Raw genomic sequence first — 23,825 nt, 5'->3', positions numbered from 1 at the left:
TGATAACAGAATGAGGTGAAATTTTTATCAAAATTATCAAAGACTATAACAAAAGGCTTTTAGAGTTGGATAAAAGACCAATAAATAAATGCATGAAACTAGGGTGATACAAAAAAGGAAAAGATAGAATATTGACAGGAAACTACCCAATTCGTACCTTCCTTGTTTCCTCTAGGGAGAAATATTATTACCCATGTTATAAAGGACAAGACAAATAATTGAAGGAGGAATTTGTATTGTAGAAAGCTGAGTGCACTGGCTAAGCAAACTGAAGCCATATAAACAGACAAGACTATACCAAATTAAGAAGTTTCTGCTGATTCTTAAGAAATGATGACTAAGATAAAAATGATAAAAATGATAAAAATGATGACTAAGATACTTCACAGACTAGGAGAAAATATTTGTAGATCATTCACCTGGCAAAGGGCTATTAATATCCAAAATATATAGGCAATTGTAAAACTCAAGGGGGAAAAAAGTCCATCAAAAATGCTAAGAGAAGTTTAACAGTCACTTCCTTAATGATACACAAATGGCTAGGGGTATAAGAAAAGTAAAATCTGTCACTTATCCCCAGGAAATGCAAACTAAAACTACAATGAGATAGCATTTTACACCAGTTTCCCAAAGAGCAAAACCAATGTTGGTGTGGGTATAGGACAAGGTCTTATCCAGCTGGTGAGAATGCCAACTGCTTTTGTCTCAATGGAAAATCTTTATGCTTCTTTAAAAACTATGAATTGAGCTTCCATATGACCCAGCAAGTCTATTTCTCAGAAGAATCCCTTTATAAATGACCACAGAATGATTTCACTTGTCCTGAGGACAGTACAAAAAACATCCTTTGTTGCATTTTATTTGGGGCATATTGTTGCAGGGGCCTGCTAGCAATGCTCAGAGACTGGTTGGCCATTTCCAAGCAGGGCTTGGGAACCACAAAGACTGCCCCAGGTGGTGCTTGAGGCTATATATTGTTGAGGACTAAGTCTAAGGCCTGACACTTAGCTCCACATAAGCCCTGTTGCTGGTTTCAGACACATTGCCAATGGTATCCCAGTCTCCACTATTGTGGAGCATAGAGGAGCCCTATAAGGAAATAAAGGCTCCTTATACCTCCTTCTCTGTAAAATTGGAGCAAGGAAATGTGGCATTTGCTTTGGGCTCTCACTGATAGGCTTGAACTTGGTGGCAGCCTTGCCCAGGTTGTGCCCTCAGCACCCTTTTCCAGACCTCTGCACACAGAGACCTGAGGGTCTCAGCCACCTGTGCAGGAACTGGCCAGGTTGGGACTAGTAAGAGAGCATCCAGCCATCCATCCTCACACCCTCTACAGAGTACCAGGGGAGTAAAATATTGACACAATAATTCAAATAGCCCCAACACTCTCCTCCCAGCCCCTGGCTCTCTGGGAGGGACAGGTGATATGCTGAGAAGAGGGACCTGCTGTCCTGGGCTCCATCCATAGAGGCCAGTTTCATAGAATGGGACAAAATGTGGTGCATAGTCACATTACCCTCAGGTCACCCAGGAGATGGCTGAGTCAGGGTTGTCTGGTTGCAAGGCAGTTCTGGCATGAATCTCTGTCCTTCAGCACAGTCCTGGGCCTTGTGGGGGGAGAATGGACACAATCACTTGTATCCAGATTGTGACTAATGCTCAGTTGCTCTTCACCCTACAGCTGGCTGCCGCGACTCTCTCATCCGAGAGCTTCATCACTTCAGGATTCTTGGAGAAGAGCAGGTGAGTGCACCCTAACACTGCACCTTATATCACCCAGTCAGATACTAATGAGACCATGAAGACCCCCCCTCACCTCCAATCCCTTATTTCCCACCCTTGAGCTCCATAGAGGGGGATATGTGCAGGTCCTTCCCAATAGGTTTTGATTTGGAGGTGGAGGACACATCACTTCATGCCCCCCTCTCCCCGCCCCCCCCCCCCGGCTTGCTCCATGTCCTGATGGCCCTGCACAAAGGCAGCCCCGTTCAATATGAAATGTGTTTGTATGTGCTCACTGAGAGAGAGAGTGACATTTAAATACAGGGTCTCAGGAGACCAGCTGGGTGCTGAATGATACCTCCTCTAACAGAAATAATGTATATACATACACTTCTCCCTGCTCAACAAATCCTTAGATGCCAGGAATGGACTCTATACTGCTGCACTGCATCCTGGTATCAAGATTTGTACCAAGTCACTGAAACACTCAAACTGTTGGAACCATGGTGGACTGATGGCACTGATGCTCTCTAGATTTTTATTCCCAGAGGCAGACTTTGCCTGCTCTGACTGGAGAACTTGCAAAGGAAGTCATAGCACCTCTAATGTAAGGGTAGTTTTTGGTTTGTGTATGGGTGTTTGTGCCTACAAACCTGAAAGACCCATTTCATCCCCTGATGTGGGATGAAAAAAATAGGTTAGTAGGTAAAGAATGAGTAACTGGAATCTTTGCAACTCTTTGAATTAATAGATCCCAGGATATCTCCTTCCCCATCTTTCTTCTGTAACTTTCCAAAGTAGTAGGCTCAGAGTTTATTCAAATACACATGCAAAGTCAGGGTCCTCTGTCCATGGCAGAACCAGTTCCTTGGTGGGCCTTTTTGTGGGAACCCCTGCATCCTCACAGCCATTGTCCTCGGGGGTGGGGGGGAAGATATCTTAAAGCAAAAAATGTGCTGATCTGACTGATGCCTCCACATTGCATTTCAAATACTGATGCCTCCCCTTCTAACTCGTACCCATATTGGCACATTGTTTCTACATTTGTTGGAGAGCCAGTGGATGATTAGTAGGAAGAGAAGCCAAGTATAATCATCTCCCTACATTTGCATAAAGTTCAGACCACTCTGTGGTCTACTCAAAATTTAATGGAGCCATAATCCAAATCAATAGCACCCTTATTAGCTGTGCAACGCAGCAACCAACACAACAGCCAAGCCCACTACGGCACTATCGATCTTTACTCCCTCATAAAACATTTCCTACCCTCCTTTCCTCTTAGTTGACAGATACCTTCTGAGCACCCCCTGTTTGCCTTAGGGAAGAGTGTGCTCCCCTGGAAAAAAAAAGTATTTTACTTTTAATGCAAAGAAAAAAATGCTGTAACAAACTGATCCTAAACAAGACTGAGGAATAGTGAGCTGAATTTTTCTACTAAAGTGGGGGAAAAGGATGCTGGGGAAATAATACAGAAGTTGGATCTCCAACACTAAGTGGTACCCCAAGAATCTCTGGATGTGGTCTGAGTACTGCAAAGCTGAGGAGAGTGTACCCTAGCACTGAACAGCAGACCTTGTCATCAGAGAATCATCAGGAGTGACCTCCAGGTCCTCAGACAACTACCACCCCCACAAAAGTGGGAGAGGGAAAGACACGCAGGAGCAGGTTTGTATTAGAGAAGGGAAAATCCTAAGTCTACTGTGGGTTCCCTTTAATGGAAGGTCAGCAGAGAGGAGAACTGGGCTTCTGGTGACTCAGTGCCCTCACCTGTCCCATCCTGTAGCAGACAGATGCAAAGCATGGACACAGTCACTTGGCACAGAGAGGCCATGCAGTGATTGGCACCTAAGAATGGAGTCTCCCTCCTCCAGGGGGGCCAGAGAACAGATGGGAGGATCACCGACCATGTGATCTGGCTAAAGAGATAATTAAGCCAGAGAGTAGACAGAGCAGTATAGGAAACCCAGAGGTACATGATGGTCTGGGCTGTGCCTCAGTGTTTCCCTAAAGGACATTCAGGAAAGTCTCTGGACATCTGAGTCCCACATGGCATGAAAGTTTATGAACATCTGAAAGCAGGGTCCCACACAGCGAAAAAGACCATAGACATCTGAGACCAGCATCCCAAATGCTACAGACTTTGCAAAGTTTGCTGCTGGCTGGCTGATAGACTTGATTCATCTCATAGAAGACTTATCAGGTTTCCCAGATTCCAGACTTCCCCAGCATCACAGTGACTGGAAGTTTACTGTAGGCTTAACACTTGGGTTCACTCTGGCCCTCCTTTCTTTTTAGAGCATATAGGCTGGATCAACACTGAGTGCTCTCCCAGTGGGGTAGGATCCTAAGGCAAAAATGGTTCCATCCAGACCCCTCAGCATCTACTCACCTGTCTTGAATGGATTTAGCCTGTGGCTGGGCTCCTACAATGAAGGGAGCTCACTAGGGCCTGTGAAAGTCGAACCTAGGACCCAAGCTCCCTGGACAGCTTCTCCTACCTACCTGCCCAAAAGCAAAAACCACCACTGTCTAATTCTGTTCTCTCTCTGTCTCTCTCTCTCTCTCCTCTCTCTCTCTCTCTCTCTCTCTCTCATGATTCATTGTATATAAGTCTAAATTATTATTGCAACTTCCACAAATCAAGTGCTTCAAATGATTATTTTCCATACTTAAGAGAATCTAGGAATATGCGCATAAAGACTTAATAATCTCCTCTTAAAATAAGTCAGATATAAAGCATAAAATTGAGATTTGACCTAGGTATGTCCTAATAAACAGATGTGTTTCACCATAATCTGATGAAATACAGGAAAATTTTTTAACTTTTTTCCTTAGGTATGAGTATTGTGCTTTGTTAAAAATAACATTTATTGGGGCCAGAGAGATAGCATAGAGGTAGGGCTTTGCCTTGCATTCAGAAAGACGGTGGTTAGAATCCCGGCATCCCCCGAGCCTGTCAGGAGCAATTTCTGAGTGTAGAGACAGGAGTAACCCCTGAGCGCTGGTAGGTGTGACCCAAAAACCAAAAACTATATATATTTCCCCCACATTGGCAAATATTTTATAGGCAACTCTAAATTATGATAGCTGCAAATTATCTACCCTCTGAAAGTATATTTGGAAATTTGCCAAGCCAGTGTTTTAAAAAACTAGCTCTAATAGCATTCGTTGATAGGTAAATCTTAATATATCAACACAGAAACTGTGATTCCAAAGACAGACCACGTGAGATTTGTTTTTAGAGGCCTTGCTGCTTTTGAATTCACCTGAGAATGGATTCTGTGTGGACAAATGGGTCACATGCCCCTAGTTAGCTCTGTTGATGAAATGCTACTCAATATGTATAAGTAAGAAAACCCTGGGATGTACACAAGTAGCATCAAAAGGATCAACATTTGCTTTCTCACCAACTGGGAGGCATTTGTCTCTTAACCACTAGGCTGTATGTTTTACACTCCAATGAATACAGATATCCTGGTCTCTCAGTGCCAATTTCTAACAACCCTCAATGAAACACTGGTGAAGCTCTGTCAGGGCTTAACTGAATTGAACCACTGAGGGTGGGAAGGAGGCTCTGGAAATGTGGCCCTACCTTAACATCAATGAAACAAGCATCTGTGCTGAGACACATCAAGAAATGAACTGTATTGGGAAGAAACCTGGAGATGGGAAGAATTGGAGAGAGAAGGACAGAACCAGCACAAGGAGGGAGGAAGAGGGAAGAGAATGCAGAAAAAGGAGGAGGGGGAGGAAGAAGAATAAGAGAGGAGGAGGAAGAGGAGAGGGGGAAGAATAAGAGATGAAGAGGAAGAAGAAGGAGGAAGGAGAAGAAAAGGAGGAGGAAGAAAAGAAGATGATTACAACTAGATAATTGCATCCCAACATACTCAAAAATGAACTCAAAATAGATTAAGCACTTTCATATAAGACCTGAAACCATAGCAGTACAAACGCATAGGAATCAAATGAATGTCAACTACAGACATGTCTTTAGGGACTCAGTTCCACCTAAAGCAAAGGAAACAAGAAAAATTCATAAAGGAGACTATAGAGATCTACAATCTCTCTCTCTCTCTCTCTTTTTTTTTTTTTTTAGTGTTTGGGTCATACCCAGCGGTGCTCAGGGATTACTCCTGGCTGTCTGCTCAGAAATAGCTCCTGGCAGGCACGGGGGACCATATGGGACACCGGGATTCGAACCAACCACCTTTGGTCCTGGATCGGCTGCTTGCAAGGCAAACGCCGCTGTGATATCTCTCCGGGCCCTACAATCTCTTATATATTTTCTGCAATAAAAGAAAATAAAGGAAAGGCGATACTTTATCTTGCCTTTCTTCACGTGACATGAGTGGGTGACCAGCATATGATAGTCAGAAATATGAGTCTAAATTTAAAGTGAATGCATGTGTGAATTCAGATACCCATCAATTTAAGAAATTAAGCTAGTTAACTAAACATTCATGACAAACGTTTTTTTAAAAATTGTAAAACAGCCTGGAGCAGACCTGACAGGCCATCTGCATTTTTTACATCTCTCTCCCAGCTCTTATAGCACCAGGGGAAGGAAGAGAGAAAGAAATAGGAACTGATGTAGATCCACCACCAGTAACCAAGAGAAGAGAATGCTTGGGCCCAAAATTGTGACCAGTAACTCACAGACTCAGAAGCTCCACTGGCCTCCCCCTTACACATATTGTCCATCAAAGGGCAATTGTTCTACAAACGTGCTAAATGAGCCCTGTATTGGGGAATGAATGAGCTTCCAATGGAAGAATATGGCTTATCAGAAGGTATGAGGCTCTGTGATGAGAGCAAGTACAGAGAGGCCTTGGACTTTCTTGCCAAGTTCTTTTTGCACCTGGAAGATATTGAAAATGTTAATTCTGGGCCAGAGAGATAGTAGAAGTGGAGAATTCTTGCCTTGCATACACCCAATCAGGTGTGATTCCCTGAGAACAGAGCCAGGAGTAAGGTCACAGTATCACCAGGTGTGGTCCAAAATCCAAAATAAAAGTTAAAAAATAATTAAATCAACGAAAAGTTGATCCCTTGAAGCTGGAGAAATAGGGCAGCAAGTTTGAAAGCACTTGCCTTGCATGCAACTGACTCGGGTTCTGTTTTCAGCATCCCAATGGTCCCCTGATCCTGCCAGGAGTGATTCCTGAGTACAGAGCCAGAAGTAACCTCTGAGCACCAAAAAGTGCCCATAAAGCAAAATTAAAGAAGCAGCAGCAAGCATCCCCATTCTGTCACAGCCAGCATCCCTGGGTGTTCGACCTCCCCTCCTAACACTACCTTGTCTCCCACAGTACAACAGGTACCAGCAGTATGGTGCAGAGGAATGTGTCCTGCAGATGGGCGGTGTGCTGTGTCCCAGGCCCGGCTGTGGTGCAGGGCTGCTACCAGAACCTGGGATGAAGAGAGTCATATGCGAAGAAGGCAGTGGCCTGGGCTGTGGGGTAAGTTGCAGCCACACCACAGGGGTTGGCTGTGTGTGTGTGTGTGTGTGTGTGTGTGTGTGTGTACCGACATTCCAGACTCTTCCACTTTGCTTCCAGTGCTCAATGGAGTCAGAGCCAAATAATTTCTTCCCTTTGGGTGGGTCTGGCATACATGGCAAGGGAGTAAAATTGAGAAATAGCCCCATCCACAATGTCTTGGCAAGGTGGTTGCCCAAAGATCTCAAGCTACAAAAGGTATATGAAGAACTTGCGATGGGTGATTAAAAATAAAGTCATATTAAATAAAAATGGGCCACACTAGTGGTGCCTCCAAAGTGATGAAGCACCCAATAAACAAGACTTAGTATAGGGGCCAATCAGGATATAGGGATGACTTCTACACTGGCTCTGAGCTTCCTGGCTGGGAGAGAAATGTGACTTAGATGTTTCGTTCAGGTTGGAATAGCCAACACGTCTTAATCTTGACCTTGGGTGGGTGCAGGCAGGCCAGTAGGGGGCAGGAAGCAGATGTGTTTGAAGAACAGAAAAGCTATGTTCTGCAAAGTGCAATCCCATGAGAAATTTTGTGGACTAAAGGCATTATTGGTCACCCACCTCTGTCATCATTCAGGAAGTGTACCATTTGTAGGGTTTCCAGGACCCTAGGCTGAGAGACTGAGCATAAAATAAAGAAGGAAAAGTCTGAAATGCAGAAACAGAAGGCAGTGCCTCTGAATTAGAAGTGGTGCTGAAGGGAAATTACAGTTGGCTGGCTGGTCATTGAAACTGTGAAATCCAGCTTCCCCCACCAGCACACATACAACCCATTAGCTGTGTCATCTGTGCTCATTTTATGTATCCAAGCAGGCTCCCAGGCTCTGGAATCAGTCTACTAGCTGATGTTTGCTGCCTAATGAGTTGCGGTGGGCATTTGGGGCCCAGGAAGCATGTTCTGCCTGTGGATGGCCATGTTCCATGCTCCAAATCTCCAAGTAGGGGTTTCTTTGGTTGGTTGGTTGGTTGGTTGGTTGGTTGGTTGGTTGGTTGGTTTTGGTTTTTGGGTCACACCTATTGATGCTCAGGAATCACTCCTGGCAACTCAGAAGACAATATGAAATGCTAGGGATGGAATCTGGTTTGGCTTCATGCAAGGCCAACACCCTCCTAATTGTGCTAGTCTGGCCCTAGTGAGGGTTTCTTTGATTTGTTTCTGACTTCCCTTGCTTGCCTTGATATAAGAATTTTGAAGGTCTTGTGTAATAGAAGTTTTATTAAGGTAATTTGACACCTTTGTCTTCTTGCTGTTTTTTAATGCAATATGGTATCATGATAAATCATGCACAGGTTTGGACACCGAATACTGAAAAGTTACTTTGAAAGTGAATTGAAAGTTTTAATGTCTTGGGACTGGTGGGGAAGGGGGTGTCAAAATGGGTCACTGTTTCATCCCTACAAAGAATTTTCTCTCCAGGATCAGATAGATAACCCCAAGGCTGACATGTTTATAGTCTGAGGCCCTAATTTGATCCCCAGCACTGCATAGTCCTCTGAGCAGCATTAATAGCCTCTGAACACCACAGATGTGACACCCACCCCACCCCATCCCCCAAAAAAGAAGTGGCATTGTGTCTATTGCACTGTTGCCCAATGTCATTTGTTCATATATGATCTCCATTATGGAAGAAATGTCACTTTTGTGGTTCAACATTTTTCATGGACTTTTTTGTCTAGAACCAAGACAAATTTTCCATTCTGATCTTAGCAACCAAAGCACTCATACTCTGTAAAATAAATCCCCATGGTTTGTGAGATCACCCCCAGACACCGTGTTTCCACCCCAGGTGGACAGGTCTGAAGAAGCAAGGTAGCACCGAAGAATTAGTAAACCAAGCTAGATAGGAGAGTCATAGACTCAGTGGCTTCTCCCTCATGGTGTCTCTTTGAGCACAGCAAGCCAAACTGATGTTTTTTTATTAAACCAATATCAATTCACCCGGAGGGGGAAGTCAGATCATCCAGGTGGGCTTTTACATATCAAAGGATGAGGCTTAAAGGAAAGAGGAAGATGGAGAATGCCTTTTTTTGGGGTTAATAACTTGGTGTCATCTTACAATGCTCAACCCTAAAAAGTTATCCTTGGGCATATTAATTGGGTCCCTGGCAAGACTCCCCTCCCAAAGCTAACTTTCAGAACATGCCAAATTACATTTTTTGGTTGGTTATTGGCTATTTGTTTTGGTTATTTGTTTGTTTTGGTTTTAGTTTTTGGGCCACACCTGGTGACTCTCAGGGGTTACTCCTATTTATATGCTCAGAAATCACCCTTGACTTGGGGGACCATATGGGACATCAAGGAATCAAACTGCGGTCCATCCTAGGCTAGCATGCTCAAGGCAGAGATGCCTTATGCCCTGTACCACCACTCCAGCCCCAGTTGGTTGGTTTTTTTTTTTTATTAATATCTTTATTTAAGCACCATGGTCACAAACATGTTGGTTGGTAGAACACCTTCCTTCACCAGTACAACCTTACTATCACCAATGCCCCTCATCTCCCTCCTCTACCCCCTCCTCCTCCATCCCCTGTCTGTCTTTAAGAAAGGCATTTTATTTCTCTCACTCACTTCATGAAAGTTGTTGGTGTAGTTATTTTTCTAACTGTACTCACCAATCTTTGTGATGAGCTCCATATCATAGACTGGCTCTTCCAAACCTCATCTCTTTTATCTCTGGGTATTATTACCATACCATCTTATATTTTTCTTAAATATCACAAATGAATGGGGCTACTCTGTGTCTATAGCTCTCCCTCTGACTTATTTCACTCAGCATAATAGTTTCCATGTCCATTCATGTATAAAAAAATTTCATAACTTCACTTTTCCTGACAGCTGAATAGTATTCCATTGTATATATGTACCACAACTTTTAGCCACTTATCTGTTGTTGGGCATATGAGATATTTCCAGATTCTGGCTATTGTAAATAGAACTACAATGAACATAGGTGTGTAGAGGGCATTTTTGTATTGTGTATTTTAGTTCCTTGGGTATATCCCTAGGAGTGGTATAACTGGATTATATGGGAACTCAATTTCCAGGTTTTTGAGGAATCTCTATATTGTTGTCCATAAAAGCTGGACTAGATGGCATTCCCACCAGCAGTGAATGAGAGTTCCTTTCTCCCCACATCCCCACCAGCACTGATTATTTTTGTTCTTTGTGCTGTGTGCTAAGTGGGTATTAGCCCTACGCAGTTCTTCACCCAAGGGTGTGATCTAGTGTTGGATTACTGGGTTCACCTTACTCAGTATTCATTCTCCACCCTAGAGTGTGGTCTGGTTCTTGCTAATAAAACCCTGGGTCTCAGGAAAGCTGAAGGCATTCTCTGGTTTTCTTCCTCTAAGCTACCTGCCTCTTAGAAGCAGAAGGTTTGTGTATTGGCATTCCTGGATTCTGTGTTGGAATTCCTGAACCTATTTTTATCCCCTTTTCATTCTATGGATTATTTCCTGCAGTAGTATTTGCTTCTAGGTCTGCATCACTCCAGGTCCTGGTTTTGGAGCCTGAGACTTCCTTCTCAGTAGGTTTATGTCACTTCAGAAAGGGCCTGTGAGTAAAAGTTAGAGGAAGATTAAAGTCTGCTCAGCTTTGTTCTGATACCATGCCCAGAGAACCAATGAAGGGGTCTTGCTCAGAAAGGAGAGTGCCTCTGCTGGCAATGTTCATGAAAAAGGCATTCCAGCAAAGATGCAGAAAATAGTCTTATATGTGGAAGATGTTCCAGGCATTAGTATCTTCAGTGGTGGACAGGTTCTATTGCATAGATTTGTTGTAAGGAGTCCATGAGACCACCCTTCTTCCTTTTCCATCAGCTAAAAACAGATTCCAAAAGTGAGACTTATTCTGCAGGGATCCAGTAAATGCTTAGAATTTGAGAAAAGATCTCATGGGCAATGTGGTGAACCAAGTGTTCTATTGTATGTGAGATTTAAAACTAATCTCTTTGGAGCACTCAACACTTTGATGTGCCCATGAATGCACTGTTGAAGAAATGCCATACCCAGGGATGGTAATAAAACGCTCCAAACCTGGAGTGTTTTAATTCACTCCTTATTCAACTCACCACCATCTGCCTGCAGAGGCCCTCAAATCCGTGATTGCTATTATCTGTGGTTCCATCTGGCTTGTTTAAACGAGGTACTAAGGTTAGTATTTATGACTCTTAGGTAGTAATGTCCACTGGAAAATCAGATTGGCTTTGCTCCGCTCTATCACTGGCCTTAACTGTTACCTGGAGAGTACTATATTTCAGCTTATAAATGGAGATAAGAATTTCCATTTAAATGATAGTGTCAACCCATCTACAAATGGCCTGATAGATGGAAGGTGTTCTTAGAAAATTTATTAGCATTAAAAAGAAGTGTTTGAGATTAAGTTCCATGAACACCCACGGATTTAAGTTCAAGTATTAACACTTGTTTCTTGTCTTTTTGTTCCTTTTATCAGTACTGGTCTACTTGTCCTTGGTAAATTTGTGTATTTGGGATTCAGCCTTCATTAAGTGTATAATGAATGAATGATAGCAATAGAGAGGTAATCTGAATACACTGTCACCTTTATTTCCAAATGCTGATCATACTTATAATACAATTCACTGACCTTACCTTAGCAGAGGTATTTAATTTAATTTAATATTTAATTTAAATATTTAAAAATATGTAAGCACCTTCTCATACTTAACCAATGTGCATTGCTTTAATTGCAAAGAAGAATAATTCAGAATACCAAAATAAATCAAGTTTGATGATCCACAAAAAGTTCATTAAGAACCTGAAAGTACTGCACACATTAGAGTTTATAAGCCCTAGCAAAGTCTCCATGGCCAAATAAAGAATTTTGTACATTCTAATATATAAAAAGTCTTAGTCTTGGAAATGTTGGGTTTTTGTTTTTACAGAGCCCAGAATATTTGTACATTGATATGCAGAGCTCAACAAAGAAGGCTTATGAGATCAAACCACCTGACCTCACATGGTCATATTTTTTACTACTGCTCATGAAAATATTAATTGATTTCTTGAAGAATTCAGGCTGTGGAGCATTATTTCCTCTGCAGATTTATTGTTATTCATCAGAACAACCTCACTAGCTTTTATGACTCTGAATCAAAATGTTGACATGCTTAAGACTAGGGAAAAAAACAGCAAAACATGTAATAAATTATACCTCCTGACCTAGGACTAGAGAACACGATTGCAATAAAGCCTTTCTCTTATTTGGCATTGAGATATCAGCCATCTGAGAGAAGCTATTACAAACTAATACTATGAGTTGGATGAAGCATTGTCTATTTTAAGTTAGAAATCTAGGGCAAAAGTTGATGGCAGTTAAAAAGAAGGAAACAAATGAAAACTGGAGAGCTTTAGGAAACCATATTCCTGGCCATTGGTTAGAGGGACAAGGTAGAATCGTGGAAGGTGGCAACTGGTATTTCTCTCCTGCAATAAATAGTGTGGTCACTGCTGGGCATTTTTATCCCCTTCCCTGGGCTCTTCATTGGCTTTGTCTTATCCTAAGCCCCTAAACACATTTGGGGGGTGTCTCTTTTTAAAATGGTGTCAAAATTTTAGGAACAGGCTCCCAACACTATTTTTTTGCTCTATTATCTATCAAGTGATTAAATTAAACTTTATAAATCAACAGAGAACATTATTTCCATAGAAAGCAAACAAGATAATTAGTATTCAATAATAAAAGGGAAAAAAGAATAATTACCATTATTGTTCTTTCATTTTATTATTCTTTCCTTAATCTTTTTGTTTTGATTTGGGTGGTTTGGGGCTTTTTGTTTGTTTGTTTTGTTTTTTTTTCTATACCCACCAGTGCTCAGTGCTATTTCATTATTCTTACTTTGACTTTATAGAAATACATAATTCAACTTACTTAAATGGGAAACTTTGAAACTCTATTGTATTTTAAAACACAAAGAAATAGTAGAGGTTAAAATTTAGAATCCAGGGGCCCGAGAGATAGCACAGCAGTAGGGCGTTTTCCTTGCAATCAACTCACCTGGGTTCAAACCCCAGCATCCCATTTGGTCCCCCCAAGCACTTCCAGAAGTGATTCCTGAGCATAGAGCCAGGAGTAACCCCTGAGCATTGCTGGCTATACCCCCCACAAAAACAAAACAAAACAAAAAAAAAACCAAGAAATAAAATTTAGAGCCCAGGGTTCAAGCAGTAGTACAACAGGTAAGTGCCTTGCCAGTGGTTAACCTGGGTTCAATCCTCAGCACGTATATTCCCCCAAGCACCTCACAAAATAATCCCTGAGCACAGTCAGATGTGACTCCCCTAAAAAAATGAAACATCTAGAAAGCCTGTTTAGAGTACAGGTGAGGGTTGAGTGGGGAGAAGGGAGATTTGGGACATTGGTGATGGGAATGTTGCACTGGTGATGGGTGGTGTTCTTTACATGACTGAAACCCAAACACAATCATGTATGTAATAAAGTTGTTTAAATAAAAAAATTAAAAAAAATGAAACATCTAAAATCCAAATATTCATGGCTTGTATTCTGATGTTCTTTCGTTTTGTTTTGTTTTGTTTTGTTTTGGGTCACACCCAAAAGCATTCAGGGGTTACTCTTAGCTCTATGCTCAGAAATCACTCCTAGCAGGCTCAGGGGACCATATGGGATGCCAGGATTTGAACCACTGTCCTTCTGCATGCAAGGAAATTGCCCTACCTCCATGCTATCTCTCTGGCCCGTGTCCTGATGTTCTTAAGTATACACACTGACCAGGACCAGGTGCTTACAGATTCCACCCAAAGTGGGTTTTGGGGAACTTATCTGACTCTTGTCCTGTGTCCTCCTCTTCTTCCCACCTCCTCAGACACAAGACAGTGAAGTCTCATCTCATCAACACATGTTTTTTTTCCCAGTGTACATGATGTTCTTTATCCAAAAAGTGTCTTAAAAGAAAGTTAATATTATGAAATTTCAAAAATATGTATTTTGTGTTTATTTGACGTGTGTCCAAAAATCTAATTTAAACTTTTAAAGATTGTCTCATTTGAAGATTAGAAATAAAGCTTGCTAGACTCTGTATGTGAGACAGCTTGAAGTTCAAAGACAGAAAGCTCTGGAAACTATTTATTTTAATTAAAGGAGCTATTGCAAATGTGCAAACAAATTCGGAATACCATTTCTCTGGCAAACAGTTATCAGTTGGCAAAGATTCCTAGAAAATGCCCAGTGGTGTGCAATATAAATATGTTTTCAAATCCAACAGGGACTGCCGTCCATTCCACTTATCTCTGGCTATTTCTTGTTATAATTAAGTCGATTATGAAATAATTCTTTTCCCTTGAAATGGCAAGCTCCAATCTCCTTGAATCATGTATTTGTTAGGAAATTAATGGTGTGGTAAAGTAAATGGAGAGGTCTTTTCTCTGCAAATAATATAAGTCAAGTTGATTTTATTTTTACACCCACTTCCAGTTAAGCCTCAATTCTCTAATATGGCCACCACTAGTCATCTAAGGGGATATTTAATTAAATAAAATTAGAAATTTGTTTCCTTAGTCATAGTAGCCAATTTTTTAGAGATCAGAGGCCTCTCATGACTTTAGCTTTTTTGAGCAGCTAATGGTAGCATACTTACATGACCATCAAAAGTTCCATGGAACAATGCTGGTCTGTAGACAAATGAGTACATTACCCATGGAGTGGCATTCACTCACTGTTACATCTTTCCATGTCTCAGACACCACTTCAGTCCTAGGGAAGAAGCAAGGGTGTAAAAATAAAATCAGTGTACAGCAATATTTTTCAAACTAAGGCTCATCCAGCACTGGCCTGTGGAGCTGTTCGAGGAACCTGGTCAGATGAAGGACAGAGATGGACAGTGGGCCGTTTCCTTAGAGCATGGTAGTACCAGGACAATTGTATTAATGAAATTCTCTATCCCTTAGAACTTAAAAGCTTTCCAGGTGCAAATCTGCATTTTGCTTGAATGAGTAGAATACCATGAGGAGGATTTCCTAAACTCTTTAGAAGAATTGCTTTCTGTGGTACATTTATAAGACAGGTGTTTCTTGAAACAACTTGGGACCAAATCATTTGCTTCATTTTTTAAATACAGAAAGTGAATAGTGAATACACCATGGTTATAATGAGCAGTAAAATCAAAGGCTTAGAGTATCTGAATACTTTCTTCTTTGTAGATCACTTTGTAGGTCTGACTTGTCCCAGTGATTTGCTGTATTCATCTCAGTTGTGTTTTTGAGGTCTCCTATTCTTCTATTAAAATATTTTATTTCTTAAACTTCTGTTCTATATAATCTGAGTTGAAGATTTTTAGAGATGGTCTGAATTTGGATCATTTTGGTGGGCTTAATAATTCATTTTCATGTGATACCTATCAAAATGAACATAGAGGGTCTAGACTCTAGAGGATACAATGGGTAGGGTTCCTTGCATTGCACACAACTAACCCAGTTTCAATCCCTGCCACCCCATATGGTTGGTCCTCTGAGACTTCCCAGGAGTGATCCCTCAACACAGGGGCAGTATAAGCCCTGAGCACTGCTGAGTATGGCCCAGAGACTAAAAATAATAAAAAAAGTGGCCATGAGAAGCTTTCTTAAATATCTTATAATGGATTTTATTTTAGTAAATAAATATCTGTCACTAAGTGAGTACAAGTATTTGACAATGTTGTAAAGTTTTACATATCTAGGCCAGTGCGACTTAAACACAGGACTTTCGGGGAACTTGGAGGCAGTTTGTTTCTCTGCTGGAAATAGAATCCCTGCAGCCTGTTGATGAGTGTCAACTGGGTCAGTGGCACTTGGGTTGTGGACTCAATGGCACTGCCCTTGGACCCTTCTCACAAGAAGCAGGAGGCCTGCCACATACCCAGCCTTCTACCCTGTACTGGCTGGAGGTCACTGGGGGAGGGGAGGAGCAGAGGGTCACATTCCATCTTGTCACACTAATTCCTTCCAAACCTCCATCCATCTGATTGTAGAAGGTCCTGCTGAAATACATTCTGTTTTCCTCAGCAGACTCACTGCTAACTCGCCTTCCTCTTAGGGGCTGTCTGGACCAAGCCACTCCAAACTCAAACCAACCCTACAAATTTATCTTTTTTTTTTTTTTTGTGGTTTTTGGGTCACACCCGGCAGTGCTCAGGGGTTACTCCTGGCTCCATGCTCAGAAATTGCTCCTGGCAGGCACGGGGGACCATATGGGACGCCGGGATTCGAACTGATGACCTTCTGCATGAAAGGCAAAAGCCTTACCTCCATGCTATCTCTCCGGCCCCACAAATTTATCTTAATAGAGCCCTTCCCCCCATTCCTTTCTTTGCGCTGGGTTTTTCACCAACATTCAGAAACCTTCATGGTTCTCTGCTACTGCTCATTCTAGATCACTCCTCATAGAACCCATTTTCATCTTCTCCACCACCTTATTATCAGATTCCAGACAAAGACATGACAATCAGTGGTTCAGCTTTCTTTGTTCAATCTCCCTTCCACAACTTTTTTTTTATTATTTTCTTTCTATTTCTTTCTTAAACTTCTTAGACTGAAATAAAAACTGCTAATATTATTTTTTGAAAAATAGAACCGAGTGATAGCTAAGTTCATTTTCGCACAATGCAGACCTAGGGTTTTACAGGGTTTGAGTTGTAGATATGTTCTTCTACAGAGACATGGGCACAGAGACCCAAGGATAGCCCAGCCTCCTGCTGCCCACCGAGGAGCCAGAAATGAAGGTACTCTGGAGCCACATCCCCCCAAGAATTTAATGTTCATGGAGTGCTCTCCTGTCACCCTAGTTTAGTTGAATGACATATTTAAGAAAAATGGGAATAAAGTCTGCTCTCAAAGTAAGTTGTATGAAATGTGTCCCCAAGGCACAAATAGAAGCAAATAGGTGCGTTTCCATGTCATTTTAAAAGCCTTTTAAATTGTTTCTAAGTTAGAGGGACAAAAATTTTCTGCTGAGACTTGACAAGTAGCTGTCGTCCTGGAACTTGATTCTTGCTATGTATCTTGTTGTTACTTTTGGCTTCACACTCTCATTTTATTAGTATCTATTTTCAGTGATGTAGAGATAGAATCAAAGTGACCCAGGTCGAAGGGCCTGAGTCCTAGAATAGCATTAATTCTTCCATCCATCGTACTTTCCTCTGGACAAGGACAATTCCTGGACCAGTGCTCCTGGGAGTACACCAGCATTTCCTGGGTAAAGTCATTTCTCTGGCAGGAAACTGCCTGTTTCCATCATAGCTATGTATTGCTTCCAGGGTTCCAGGGCTTCCAGCCAGCTTCCCTTTTCCCCTGGTTTGCCTTCCAGTGGGCCTCAGGGTTCTGCCAGTTGAGGGTACCCACAGGTCTGTAGACCCTAGGATAGGAAGGTGAGAACAGCTCAGGAATAGAGTCTAGCAGCCAGACTGACCCAGACCCACCTTCCCTATAGACAACTGGAAAGTGGAGGAGACAAAACACTGGGTGTACTGAGCCTCTTTCTAGTCAGTACTGGGAACACAGTGACCCCAGAGGCTTAGGATCATACCCACATAGTCCTTCTCTAGGCTTGCTCACTACTCCCTTACTAACAGACCCCAAGGGCAAGCCCTCTGAGATGGTGGCCAGCAGGCCAGCAGCACACATATATAGACAGACACATGCACTGGGTACCAGCATCTTCCTGGCAACAGTCACCTCCATGTCTCTGGCCATCAGAACTGGGTGTGTCATCTCAAGCAGCCTCCCCTTCAGGAGGTGGCTCCTGAGTCCTCTCAGCCAGGCCTATGGATTCCCAGTCATGGGCCTGAGCAAGGGTCAAGTCCCCTGCAGACAGTAGGTAAACATAGAATCTGCCTCTCTGTGCAACCCACCTTCAGACTTCCAACTAGTGACACATACCAGCTTCCAAATCGCAGGCTTTGGGTGACTGGCAGAAATGGCACCTTCTGGATAAAGTTCTGTACAGTGGATACAGAATTTCCTTCTGTATTTCTGTGTCACCTGTAACTTCTATCCCCATGTAACATTCTTCATTCTGCTCTGACTGAATGAAGGCTCATGCTCACATTGGATTATTTATGTTATGTCCCATAGTGTCTGGCTAATGCCCCAAAGAGCAGTGTTTTGAAGAGATAGCCATCCTTACTCTTGAGGAAACCTGGATCATGGGGACCCTAGTTCTGTATACACACACACACACACACACACACACACACACACACAGTCTTCTGTTGTTTCCCATCTCTGTGCTCCTTGCTTTTCCTTCCTTCCCACGAGAACTATGAGAGGCAGGGAAGGTAAAGCCATGGCATGACCCTGGCAGAGGAGTTAGTGATGGATGGCACATTTAGCATCAGCTGCTCTGTGTTCGATTAATTTTAGGCCCAGAAAGATGGGAAGGAAGGAGGTGGTGAAGAACTGCCTTATGTACATTCACTCTGTTGAAGCTCAAATATCATCCACTTCTCTCCAGCCTTTGATTTTTCTTATATCTGTGCAGGAAAATGAAAACAACTGCAAAGTCAATGCTACTTCCTTTTTTTTTTCTAAAGAGACTGAGTGCTTACCTGGAGATCTTTTCTATCAACACTGCACAAAGTATTCTGTATTTGAGGGCCTGGCTTTTAGATCTGCAATTCTCAATCCATAAAGTGGTTTACAGACCTGATGGTAAAAGGAATGACCACAATGACCTGCATTTATGCAACTTGATTGCTGGTATTTAGTATTAGCACCAACAAAGAGCAGAGATGCTTGTTTAGAAAATTCCTGAGTTGGGGACTAGAGCAACAGCACAGTGGATATGGAATTTGCCTTGTACGCAGCCCACCTAGGTTTGATCTTCTGCATCCCATATGGTCCCCTGAGCACCTCTAGGAGTGATCTCAGTGCAGAGCCAGGAGTAAGTCCTGAGCATTTGGGTATGGCCCAAATGCAATAAATAAATAAATAAATAAATAAATAAATAAATAAATAAATAAATAAATAAAATAAAAATCCCGAGTTGGACTTAAATTTTCACCTGCTAATTTTTGAATTCTAATTTCATTGTACAACTGTCCCACCCAACTGTAGAGCTACATGTAGCACAGACTGAAGCATTAATTGTCACTAGTTGAATAGCAGAGCTCAGTTAGTTCTTTGGAGTAGTCATGCCTGCATCTGATTTATACTTGAAATACAAATCCTTGGCGTTTTTGCTTTTTATTTCTCTGCCAAAATCACCAGAAACCGTGCTGTTCTCAACAGTGTGTAGCAAAGCCCATGCATTTGTCCTTAGAGACCAAATTAGTGATGCCTGTGGCAAACAATCCTTCCCTCACCTCCAGGCCTTCATTAGCCATATGTGGGGCTGTACAAGGCAGTAGGGAGGCGGTAGTGCAAGTTCCTGCCACAAACCCACTGAACCCAGTTTGAAGGAAAGGCCCAGAGGCAGAAAACAGCACCCCCATCTGTTAGCTCTCTTCCTGCCAAATAGGGTCCTAGAAATTCCTGAGAGGGGGGCAGGTCTCCTTTCACATTGTTGGTCTGCACCCCATTCACCCACGGCTCATCTGTGGACTCTGTGTGTTATTCATTTTTGTATCCTCAGCACCAACCCAGAACTGTATCATCATATGGTGTTGTGTAGTCATCTGGGTGGAGGGTCTGAGTCTCTGACAGGATGGCAGATCCTTGAAGGGAGGCCAGGTGGGGCTGCAGTTTTCCCAGGATGTGGGGGGCTGCCTGGAATCTGAGAGTGTGAAACAGGCAGGTGCTGAGGAAGGGTTAAGGGTTTTTAGGGTCCTTAAAGGCTTGGCTGAGCGTCTTGGAATCTGTCCTGATGCCCAAGTTGTCCCATAACCCCAGCTTCGGGGAAAAGTGATGTTGCATCAGGTAATCTGAGGCTCAGAAAAGGTATTTATGGGTTAATTGGACAGAATTGGATTCAAAAGTGTCTGGAAAACTGCAGAATTGGTGAAGAGGTTTCCTATGCCACATCAGCAGGAATTCAGGGCCCATCTGTGCCTAGTACCAGCCTCACCTGGGAAACATAGAAAGGTTGTGAGGGCATGGAAAGGTCACAGAGGCATGGGAAGTATTTGGAGGCTTCAAGAACCTATAAAAGTACATTTCTTCCAGGCTTGGCAAGTCACAAAAACCAGCTACTTGCTCTGGAAGAAGAGGCCACAAGAATCTGAGGGTGCATTTCTCAAGACAAGCAGGTGGCAAGAAAACCGCACACAGATACAAGCCCACTAAAAAGTGCCAAATGGAACAGTAACGTGATGTGACATGAATTTTAGAACTTGCTTCTTTGGGGGCTGAAGAGAGAGCACATGGGGGAAGGGAACCAGGACTCACATCACATTCCCACACCCCACAAAAAATAATCTGTGTGGAGTGTGGAGACACCTGGTTTGAGGAAGCTCTCTGGTATCTCTGAACAGGCCATATATTGGGAAACTAAAACCCATCAATTAGAATATAATCCTGGCTCAGAATTAACCACTTTACCAAGTAAAATCTCCTGTGGAGGCTCTTGACACTACAGCCTACTGGGTCTGTCACACCAGGCATCCATATTAGTGAATCCTTCCACTTAATGGACATACACTACTCCTGGTCATGTGTGGGGAGGCCTTGGAGAGATAAAGAGTTCTTTTTTATTTTATTTTGGTCGAAGTGAATTACAATTCTCTCACAGTAATATTTGAGGCACATAGTGACAATAAGTGAAGGGCATTCCCACTACCAGTGTTGTCCTCCCTCCACCCCTGTTCCCTAAAGAGATCTTTTTAAAGCCCTGTTTCAGATTAGGAGAATCTTCATTTGTAAATTCAAAGTCTTTGGGTGCTAACTAGAAAGAAAGAAGAATTGAAAAGTCTGTGATCTAGGGGTGCAGAGACAGTACGGGGGTTATGGTTTTTCCTTTGCACGTGGTTAACCTCTGGTTTGATTCCTGGAACCACCTAGGGCCCCCTAAGTATTCCCCAAGAATGATCTCTGAGCACACAGCCAGAAGTAAGTCCTGAGTACTGCCAGGTGTAACCCCAAAACAGAACCCAAAAAAGCCTTTGGTGTGCAGAGAGCAACCCCAAAGTGCCCAAATATCTGTCCAGTCTTTCTGTCCTTGGAGAGCTTCTGTTATCACCCCCCCTCCCAGGATGGTAGAACAAGAACTACCCCTGTAGAGGTGTGGTTCAACCCACTCTGGAGAACTTGGTCTCACTGGGAAAGTTGCGCAGACATGAGAGGGGAACTCATCACAGCCATTGAGAAAGCTATGTAGACATGAAAGGAGAAAGTCTTTACAGCAACTAAAGGGAGCTGTATACCAGGTGCCATTCTGAGTCTGTAATTATTCCCTTCTCATAGCAAAGTTCAAAAGTGACCTCCATCAGTTAGAGATCCAGGGCTGGGCCAGCAGGGGACATCTTGCTGGACTTAATTGGCTCACTTTACTCAGGCGCGCACTGCGTAGCTAGGGCAAGGCCAGGAAAGGTGAGTGCCCAGGTCTGGTTGCACCAATCCAGTGTAAGCACAGACCCCCCCACCTCCCACTGTCTGCTCAGTGATTCCAGGGCATCTCTGAATGAATGCTTGTGCAAATGTTGAACCAAGGGAAGTGTCGTCTGAGGGTTCCCCAATTACTACTGTGGAATGCAGGATGTCAGTAGAATCTCTAATAATTGAAGGAAGATAAAGAAGGGGTTAACAGGACAGAAGAGAAGGAGGAAGAATCAATAGGAGGAATTATAGAGCTGAAATATTGAGTTTGTCTTTGAGAGAGATGTGTGATTTGTACCCATAATCCTAAGCAACATACTTTGCAAAGTAAATTAGATGCTATCCTCTAACCCAAGTACATATATATGAAATATAGTATGAAATACATTGAGCAGTATTAGAGTGTGTATGTGTGTCTGATCACACAGTTCTACCCTCACAGGGTCTTCTGTTTTCTAGACAGAGTTCAGGCTCCACACCTGCATCTTACACTAATCCTCTGGGTGGCCAAACTTTTTTTAATCTAGGCAATTTTTTTATCTAGGCAAAGAGAACACCAGATTAAAACTTTTATAACTATGAATAAGTTGTCAAACCCTTCTTAAAATGAGATGAGATGATGCCATGAAAGCAACAGCCAGTTTCACAGCTTCACCACTCATTTCTGGAGATGTGAGCCAAGTCACTGAAACCTAGCTACAGATCCTGGAGCTATACCTCCAAATTCTGATTTACTGACAGCTCAGTAGGACTACAGCAAATTGGATGGGAAAGTAGCAGAGGAGCCCTCTAAGCTTAATAAACTAAAACAGTAACACAGAAGGCTCAACTAGCAACAAACAGTTCAGTAAACCCTCATACAATAACTTTAATAATCCTCCCCCATGTTATAATATCACAATTTTCACACTTTTTTTTACTGGAGTATCTTTTCACTAATTCCATGAGCTGTTTTGTTGTAACAAGCAATAGAAAATAAATTTTTTTCCTGCTTAAAAAAAAATAAACACACTAAAAATAAACAATTTCCAAACCGTAAGGTTGATAAAGCATTTGCTTCTCAGTTGAAAAGTCTGAAAGCAGACTGTACTGAGATGGAAACATATCTAATCTCCTGATGATCTAGGGTTGGCAGCATGATATGTTAGTGGGGGTGGGGAAATGGCAACAAATCACTTTTATTAGAACAAATGACTTGTTGTGGTATCTATCCAGGTATATTTGAGTAAGTCACTTAACCCCTAAAGTTCCAACAAAGCTGGAAGAAGATAAATAATAACAAGAGCCATAGAAGGGGGGCTATTCCAAGGTCCAAAGAAACATAAAGGTGTGAGTGTACTTAGCACAGTCCCCAGGACTTAGCATTTGGTCACTAGTGGGCCAGAACCATGCGCTTGCTCTGGGACTTTGTTCTCTTCTCCCCATTTCTCTTGACAACCTGTCCATCTTACATTCTCTGCCCCATAGACAGAACACATCTGGGTGCCTCGAATGATGGGTGGGAAGCAAGGAAATGACTCATGAGCATATTTTTAAGTGGCCTGCTTTTCTTATAGTCAACTAATATTCCATTGTGTATGTGTAACCACAGTTTCTTTGTCCATTCATCTCTTCTCGGACACTTGGGCTGTTGTCAGATCTGGACTGTTGTGAGCAGTGCTTCAAGGTACACATGAGTGCAGATGTCTTTTCTGAATACTGTTTGGTCCCTTGGGATAGAAGAAGCCAAGAAGCAGACTTGCTGGATCATGTGGAAGATCAAATTTAGTTTCTGAAGAATTGACTGTATTGTCTTCCCAAAAGGTTGAACCAGTCAATATTCTAGCAACAGTGTATAAAGATTTCTTTCTCCCTACATCCACATGAACACTGGTTTTATTTTTCCTTTGTGATATAAAGTGAGCCAGAAAGAGAAGGGCAAATACAGGAGGATTTCTCGCTTATGTGGGATGTAAAGAGATGTGGTAAGAAATGGCCAAAGGCAGAAGAACCCAATAAAAGATCTACAGAACTAAGTTTTCCATTGTCAGGTGTGTAGAATGAAATAAGGAGACTCTGAGACATGACGAAAGGAAGCAGACACCCTGGTAGATAGAGTGTAAAGTTCTGGAACACTGTATGCATGAAACC

General features: G+C 42.4%; 1 protein-coding gene across 1 annotated transcript in view; it reads left to right on the top strand.

The window, feature by feature from the left end:
• Nucleotides 1-23,825, top strand: part of PRKN (parkin RBR E3 ubiquitin protein ligase) — a 1,108,857-nt gene that overhangs the window by 1,014,304 nt on the left and 70,728 nt on the right. Inside the window, exons 8-9 of the mRNA XM_049765509.1 lie at nucleotides 1,682-1,743; nucleotides 7,032-7,181. Coding sequence (XP_049621466.1) covers nucleotides 1,682-1,743; nucleotides 7,032-7,181 — 212 coding nt within the window. The remainder of the gene's footprint in view (nucleotides 1-1,681; nucleotides 1,744-7,031; nucleotides 7,182-23,825) is intronic.

The sequence above is a fragment of the Suncus etruscus genome, chromosome 18 (genome assembly GCF_024139225.1).
Source record: "Suncus etruscus isolate mSunEtr1 chromosome 18, mSunEtr1.pri.cur, whole genome shotgun sequence".
NCBI classification, from domain to species: Eukaryota; Metazoa; Chordata; class Mammalia; order Eulipotyphla; family Soricidae; genus Suncus; species Suncus etruscus.
This window is presented reverse-complemented; position numbering and strand designations above follow the sequence as displayed.